General features: G+C 38.5%; 1 protein-coding gene across 1 annotated transcript in view; it reads left to right on the top strand.

Annotated features, from left to right (window-relative positions):
* Nucleotides 1-9,078, top strand: part of LOC106461300 (protein phosphatase 1L-like) — a 28,928-nt gene that overhangs the window by 13,797 nt on the left and 6,053 nt on the right. Inside the window, exons 2-3 of the mRNA XM_013921119.2 lie at nt 5,065-5,290; nt 8,152-8,282. Of these exons, the coding sequence (XP_013776573.1) occupies nt 5,065-5,290; nt 8,152-8,282 (357 nt within the window). The remainder of the gene's footprint in view (nt 1-5,064; nt 5,291-8,151; nt 8,283-9,078) is intronic.

The following is a 9,078-nucleotide window of genomic DNA, read 5'->3' as shown; positions in this document are numbered from 1 at the left end:
CACAAACAAACAATCATATTCTATAAACTACAAATTTTAAACAACTTGAAAGTTTCCTTAAAACTACACTTAAGTAGTGAAACCTGCATTTCTAATAAGAATGTATTACCTTATTAGGTTATGCTAAGAGTATGACACTAATTTTTAATTCTGATTCTTTTCCTGGTTTATTTTAAGTTCGCGGAGCGGTCTCTTTCATGACTGGGATCAAAGGATCCAAATAACGAGGGTAAAATTTTGCTGCGGGTGGAAAACGGGAGTACCCCGAGAAAACCCACTTTCACAGCCAGGGCGCCAAAAAGAATGCCTCGACCGTGCCAGGTGGAAGCTGGAAGGAGAAAAAAAACCACAAATGTTAGTACACATTAGATACAATAGAACATCTTAAAACTGGCTTGACTGGTGAGAAGTCGATGTTAAAGCTGGGAAGGTCTGGTAGTAATTTACTTTGGATACTAAGCCTTGTACTTGAGGTGTAATAATAGAAGGAAGGGAACAGGAAATTTTGGTCGAACTCGGCATTAGTCATGCATTCATAGGGCTGTGATTGTGATTGGGGCTGTCTGGATGATGATCAAAGGAATCTGAGAAAGTCATCGATGGGCTGTTCTTCTGTCTAGGTTTTCCTGGCTTTCTCGGAAATTCGTGTCTGGGATTCACGGTTCGACGTTTTGAAGGTGTCAGTGGGTATTGTAGCGTGATACTTAAGTCTGTGTGAATTGAGTCTTCATTGTATTCTTCTTGGCAAGTGATGTCTGGGTGAACTTGTCTGTGGGTTCAGGTGGTTTGTATGGGTGCAGTGGCAAAGATAACACTTTGAGTAAGAAAGCAACGCTGTACATAACGAACCCGGAGATCACGGAGGTGAACAAGAAGCGGAGAAAAGGTAATACGAGTATAGAGGTCACGAGTAGGACTAGGTAACTTCACATGAAGGGCCAAACGTAAAGCATGACGTTCTAACACTTTCAGACCGTCATAAAAGGAAGGAGAAGCAGAAACCCAGGCAGTATGGCCATAGGTAAGTATGAAGGTTTTGTACGTGTAAGAAGAAGTGGAGGGTTTAAACCCCAGGAGGTACCTGTCAGGGAACGAAGAAGCTGCATCCGAGAATTAAATTTACTACGAAGAGAGTTGAAATGAGCATTCCAAGTGAGATGCTTGTCAAAAGTGACCCCCAGGTATTTCATAGTATCGGAGAGTTTGAGTGGGATATTCTCAATACGGACATTAAAAAGGGAACGGTCATGGATGAAATTTGTGATGGGTAGGACCAAACAGAATAGCTCGGGTTTTAACTGCATTGATAAAAAAACGCCAGCGACGAGTCCAGCGAATTAAATGATCAACACTAGCCTAGAGAAATCTGTTAACAGTAATCATCGTTTTACATGTAGCGTCATCAGCATATTGATATAGTGAAACTGGAGGAGTCGGAAGTGGCATGTCATACACTTATAGCACATAAAGAAGTGGAGAAAGAACTGAACCCTGTGGAAACCTCGCTGTTATGGGAAACGATCTGGAGTGTATCCCCTCAAGAAAGACCGTGGCCGAGTGATTCTGAAGAAAGGAGTGAATAAGATGGATATATGACTGAAATCGGCCTGGGTATGGGGAAGAAAGTTATACAGAGTCAAATGGGTATGTAGTCTATGAACCAGAATCCGCTCAAAAGTTCTGCTAAAAATACTTGTAACACTATTTGGGCAGTAAGAAGCTAGGGACATTGGAGACTTGGATGGTTTTAAAAGGAGGAGAACAGTAGATGTCTTCCATGAAGCAGGGTAATGGCCAGTACGAAGGATAAAATTATAGAAGGCAACCAAAATAAACAAAAACCGAGATGGAGCATTTTGAAGATGAGAGTAAGTCAAACCACCGGGACCAGGGGTTGTATTGCATCGACCACGAAGATAAAAATGAACATCAAAAAGTGTAATGGGTTCATTCAGAGAATAGGCACAGAGATCATAGTCAAGAGTTAGTGTGAGATCGGGAAGAGAAGGATCGGTTTGACGATAGATATCAGAAATATCTTCAAGATCTAAAGGATGTTGATCTGAATTTTGAAAGCGATATTTTAAGTAGGAGGCAAAAACATCAGTATTAGCAACTGATGTCAGAGGAACAACCCCATCAACCAGAACAGGGTAGGAAGGAGCAGTACATTGTCCAGTAAGTCGGTGATATTATTGCCAGTATTGTGAAGAAGAAGGAGAGTGGCAGAGAGAAGAACAAATGCTATGCCAATGACGACGTTTGACTGCTCGAGCAAGATTAGGGCCAACCGCTGTAGACCACGGGAGCGAGTGAGGACCAGTGGATCATGAGAACGAGTGTAATCATGAAGAAGTAATGAAGAAAGATGGAGTAGATCCAGAGCCCGACGAGGTATTGCAGGTTTATGAGAAGAGAAAGAAGAACGAGGAATATGAAGATGAGTAGCAGTGAGGAGAAGAGATTCCAATGTGGAGGCAATATTAACCACCTGAGCAGTAGAGGTAAAGTACACGTTGATATCAGCAAGCAAGCTTGTAATATGAGAGTGGTAAGCTTCCCAATTGGCACGACGAAAATTCTACAACCGATGGCGAGGCAGAGGAGGAACAGTGGTTTGTAGCTGAACTCTGATAGGAAGATGATCACTACCAATATAAGAAAGAACACTGGTGGTAAGAAAAGGGTGAAGATTGGCAGAAGCAAAAACAACACCAGGAGAAATAGGGTGACTCGGAGAAGGTCACATAGTACAGAGTGAAAGTGAGATAACTCTGAAGCAGAATGATTATGGAGGTTAAGGTCAGCAAAAACGATATAACTGTGAAAAAGTCGATCCAAAATACAAAAGAAGTCACAAGGCAGAGGATGACCACTACGAATGTATATGGTGACCAATGTAAGAATTCTAGCTTGGTGACGAGAAGATGTTCGGGAGATTCATTAGGGAGTAAGGTATGAATACGGAAATGAAGGCGAACCCCCACAACAAATAGCAACACCGCCTCTGCCAATACCAGAAGGATGATCACAGCTTTGCAGCTTGTGAAGGCTTAAGAAATGTTTCATTGAGAAGAATGCAATCATAAGCAACATCAGAAAGAAGCAACTCTAACAGAGAAACATTCTTAATGAAAGAGCGAATGTTAATAGATAGGAAGTTTAACACATGGTCTCGAGGCCTAAGACATCTGGTTCCCATAGTCGGCGAAAATGAAAATGTGAATTCATTCCAGAGAAGGTGGCTTCCATACTAAGTTGAAAAACAGCTTTAGCTGCATGGTGAATACAATCGAGAACAAATGGGCGCTGACAGGGAATTATATTCTGTAAAGCAATTGTAAGAAAACGAAAAATGTCCTCAACAGTTGGATGAGGGAGAACTGAGTTAGAAGGAGGGGTAATGGGCTCTGAGCTACTAACTATAGCCACTGATGTAGGACCAGGATCATCCTGCTTTGGAGAAAGTTTACCATGACACTTATAAGAATAGGTAGGGTGGTTCTGGTGACAGGTATTACAAATGTGAGATTGTTCTAACTGGAGGCATTGACGGGCAAAATGAGGGCCCTGACAATGGGAGCGTACAGGCGAATTGGGGCAATTTGCTGTCGAGTGAGAGTTGTAACACAAACACTTTTCACAATGTAAGGGCTCAGTGGGAGGAGATCGAGAAGCTTCAACCCGATGTAGTTGTCGATATATATAGGCACCATGGTGAAGAAGATGATCAATGACGTCACTGTTTCTGGAGAGTATACAAACCATGTATATTGGTCCCTGAACATTTTTAATCCGAATGGCACGCTCAATGTCGAGGTGTTCCTCCAGCAGTTCGGAAATAATGACGTCTTCAGTGATGAGAGGATCCACCCCACGAATAACACAGGAAAAGAGAGACGATCGTTTAGGTGGTGGGTGTTGTTTCACAGAAGGCGAGGTAAGTTTCTGAAGTTTGTTGTTGGGACATAGATTCAAGAGGCCCATTTGATTACAAAGGATGTCACAGAGGTGAGTGTTGAATGTTTTGAGAATAACTCCATTACGGGTAGGGATGGATATCAGATCTAAAGCAGTATTTAGTTAGTTCTTGGAATAATGTGTGGATGATGAAAAAGCGAGGTTCCATTTGACAGAGAAGAAACACTGAAACAGGAGGAAAAGAGGTGTCCATACGGGCAGATTTCCGAGGACGAACAGGTGAAGAAGGCAAACTAGTTGAAGCAGTAGGTAATGTAGTGGTTGAAGAAGCAACGACATCAGGAAAATTCGGTTAACCAGCAGGCACGGAAAACACACAAATTGGAGAAGCAAAGTCCCGATTACAGTGGCGAGGAGGAGAATACTGTGAGAGACGAGACTGGGTATCCAGCTTGTCATAAGGCTTGGCACGGCGACGACTAGGTGGCAGCACAGCTCCCATTGACATCCCCGGGTGGTTCACGACAGGAGGAAGGCCAGAGTGCATGAATAACACCATACACACAACACTGTAGTCAATAACTTAATTACAGTGAATAGTCAAAAGCAATAGCCAATAGCCAAAAGTAAAAGAAACTCACCAGAATCCACTGAGACCAATCCAAAAAGTCTGAATCGTCCAAAGGTAGATCAAAAGAAAAGTGAAACAGTACAGATCGAAATGCTGTTTATATAGGCCATTTATTACAACAATTATTATGGTTTGAACGTCTTTTACAAGCTGGCAAAGCATTATTATAATTATTTATACTTGTCATAAGACATCGTGTTAGACCTATTATATTTTTAGGACTACATTCTTAAGCTAGTTCCTTAGGGATTTAAGAATTATAAGTGTATAATAATAGTATTCCAACCACACTATATTCGTCATTCTTGGAAATCCCTGTGGGACTAAATTGAGAATGTAGTATTTAAAATATAATAGGCCTAACATAATGTCTTATGACAAGTATAATTAACGTATAGCACAGTTTGTTATAAAATCAGATTACCATGAACAAAACTGATTTCATTGAACATACTACATTAAAAATACCTATATATTTCTTAATTTCTCTCTTTTTTTTCGTTCTATTTTAGTTTGCAGCAAAATATGCTGAACATAATATCTTCAACAATCTCTTTCAAAAAGTTCAAGATATTTTAAAGACAGGAGAGATGACAGGAGCTGGAGAAGATCAATTTCGAGAAGATCTACTGCATCATTCCTCCAAAACAGATGCTTTAATCCAGCTATTAACTGAAGAAATCTTAGCATTAGATGAAGAACTGATTACCGAGGCTGAAGCTTGTGGAGATATGGCAGGTTCGAGGATTGCTTTAACATTATATGATTATATATATATAACAGTTTTACTATATTCTCTAAGCCTTCAGTTTTCAACATTATACTACATGTTCTTCTGTCTTTTTCTGTATATTTTAACACCGTATAATAATTTCTACACACAATTGCGTCGTTTGTACGCTTTTTCATCTCAATAGCTCTGCTCCATTTGCGGTTAATCCGAGGGTTGTCATCTTTTCAAGCCATCCCTAATTTATAAGTGGTAGATTAGAGGGAAGGTAGCTGTCAACACCACCCACCGCCAACTCTTGGGTTACTATTTATCAATAAATAGTGTAATTCACCGTCGCACTATAACGCTCATACGGTGGAAAGGGCGAGCATGTTTGGTGATGGGGATTCGAACCCGCAACAAAGGAATGTGAATCAACTTGGGGCTCCATGACCAACCAGAAAGAGACCTACAACAAGTTGTACCCATGGTAAGGAAAGTGCGGCGTCTTGTAACAAAATCCACAAACACAAAGGTCAGTAGCAAAAGCTATCCATATTTTCCAGGTCAGAGTATTTAACATAATTCAGTAGGATATCCAGGTGAAAACGAGGTCAACAGGGTATGGGTTCACCAAGATAAGGTTTTCAGTCATACTCCTCATTCAGTTATTGTATACCTCAAGCAGCTGGAAAATCAAATGAGTCATCCTTCTACTCTGAATGCAAACATATCAGTTAAATCGCTAGATTCAGTTTCTATAGATTTTTGTGTGATTGGAGTGTTGATATGTTTGCTTGGAAAACACATGCAGAGAAGAGTGGTATGCCTTGGACACGAAAGCCTCGCGAGGGAGCCTTTTGCATAGAAAACTATACTGCATAGCTGTCGCACAGTGTTCTAATAGTATAAATGGATGTGGCGACATGGACTGTAAACGATGTGACGAGGCTACAAAATTATTTTGATATTACAATATTAAATATTATATATACATTACATTCTCTATTATACTGTGTATACACATAGAGTTTGTATACGGCTAAGCTAGTATACTGTGTATACACATAGAGTGTATACGGCTAAGCTAGTATACTGTCTCTATGTGTATACACAGTATACTAGCTTAGCCGTATACAAACTCTATGTGTATACATTGTATACGGCTAAGCTAGTATACTGTGTATACACATAGAGATTGTATACGGCTAAGCTAGTATACTGTGTATACACATAGAGATTGTATACGGCTAAGCTAGTAAAGCTATTTGCTGCCATCCCTAATTTTGAACTGCCAACCACAGAGAAAGCACCCAGCCGGTAACATCACCGCCAACACCGGAGTTACTTTCTACCAACGAACAGTGGGATTGACCATTACATTATAACGTCCACACGGCTGAAAGGGCGAGCGTCTTCGGCGCTGGGTTTCCATCTTGCAACCCGCAGAATGTGAGTCTGGTACTATAAACATTAGACCTATATATATAAATAGAGGCATACCGCCACTTTATAGAAAACTTCATATTTATAATGATTACACCATAAATATTTCATGACCTAGAATAATAAAATTTCATCAGAGGCATATTGAATACTTTGTGTTTTATTGAAGGAAGTCTGGTCCTGGTACAGGATGCTTAAAAATCACATCGTGCTGCATACCTAGATCGTTATTATCGCAAACTAACATTGATTTTATTGTTCTTTTTTATTTCTCTTTCATCAGTACGAGATAATGGATTTGTACTTTGAATACGTGCTACCGTGCATGTTATTACGAGGATCAGTGAAAACTCTCCAGATTATGTTTGCATAGTTTCATGTAAGGATAGGCTTGATATGCTGATTAAGAATGACAAAAGGCAAATCGAAGACTTTCTGTGAAATGGATACTATGGTAGCACAGAGACTTGTAGTCGAAACGTTGAGAATAAAATATCCTGTCATAGCATTCGTAGTCTCATTGCTAACTTGGTATCCATTTGTTAACATGACTGATACTTACATTCTGTGAAAGTTTTGATAATAAAATATCCTGTCATAGCATTCGTAGTCTCATTATTAACTTAGTATCCATTTGTTAACATGAATGATACTTACATTCTGTGAAAGTTTTGATAATAAAATAGCTTGTCATAGCATTCGTAGTCTCATTGCTAACTTGGTATCCATTTGTTAACATGAATAATACTTACATTCTGTGAAAGTTTTGAGAATACAATATCCTGTCATAGCATTCGTAATCTCATTGCTAACTTAGTATCCATTTGTTAACATGAATAATACTTACATTCTGTGAAAGTTTTGATAATAAAATAGCCTGTCATAGCATTTCGTCTCATTGCTGACTTAGTATCAATTTGTTAACATGAATAATACTTACATTCTGTGAAAGTTTTGAAGCTAGGATGAAGCCGTGTTCAAACTTTTCCGAGTAAAAATTTATAATTTTCAATGTATCTTTGGCAAAACTTACGTCTCCCAGGACAAGTAGTTTTATGGTATAATTATTTTAAACGTAAGATATTTTTTATAAACACTCCGAAAAACTGCACTGTTAGCGAAAAACGTTCGTCACAAAATTCGTACAATAAACTTTAATGTGAAAGACAAAAAAATTTAAAATTATTATTTTATTATTTAAATTTGTGAATTTTTTTCGTTTAAATTTAAAGCACGTTATAGCCTCTTTCACTTACGTCTTTTTATTATTTTTTTACAGGTTATACGTGATTTAGATTTTTCTAATATAACTTTTGTCAATATGAGTAAGCATTTTTTGCGATATACTGAATTTTGGGATATAAATATTCACACATTCGAAATCTTACACAAGTACTATCTATCTGTGTGCATAAACTGTTTTACTCTTAATTTTTTATAGGGACAACAGCTGTCCTTGCTCTGGTCCATGACCAACAGTTGATAGTTGCAAATGTTGGAGACTCTCGAGGAGTTCTGTGTGACAACAAAAATACGGCAATACCAATCACGTTTGACCACAAGCCTGAACAGGTATTTTTCTGTGTGCATAAATCTTAAACCATTATTTGATAAAATACTCTCTCTGTGTGTGGCCGCTTACGACTATTGAACTGTTTGTTGACTGCCAAATCTACCCTAGGGAATGACATAGGAGTTGGTCTTTTACCTAATACTCCCTCCTATGTCACACCTAAGGCCCTCTTATTTTTTTCCTCGTGGATTGAACGGGTATTTCAGTTACTCTGTTTTAACACCTATCCTACAGGCAAATTGGGTAACATTTCGTATTAAAGGTAGAATCACCAGAAATCTATCTTGGAATTCGATTGAGGAAATTATACCAAACGAAGTTACTAATGATAAGAATTTAACAATTTTTTAAAAGGAAAATATTAACTGTAAATGGAGATATGGCTACATAAAGATCGATGTATCAAGAACTAAAAGCTACATTTTAGGAATGTTAGATAACTAGCATTGCGATTGTAAACAGCCTCATTCAGAATGTGTTTACAACATCAAGCTAAAACATTAGGTAGTTTATTAGGTTTTGATATCGATTTTACATAAACGGAAAAAACTTCATCATTTTGTAGCAAAGCACACAATGGAGCTAAGATTTGATTGTACTTTAATTATATATATTTTTAACTTCTTACCGAATATGATTTATTTCGCTTCTCTACTACCTTTTACAATTTATTTTCCTATATTAAGCAATAATTGGTCTGCATCATTGGTTGTTAAGCACAAAGCTACACGATGGGCTATCTGTGCTCTCGCCCACCACGAGTATCCGTAAACCGTTTCCTAGAGACTGCCAAGG

The sequence above is a fragment of the Limulus polyphemus genome, unplaced genomic scaffold (assembly GCF_000517525.1).
Source record: "Limulus polyphemus unplaced genomic scaffold, Limulus_polyphemus-2.1.2 Scaffold929, whole genome shotgun sequence".
NCBI classification, from domain to species: Eukaryota; Metazoa; Arthropoda; class Merostomata; order Xiphosura; family Limulidae; genus Limulus; species Limulus polyphemus.
This window is presented reverse-complemented; position numbering and strand designations above follow the sequence as displayed.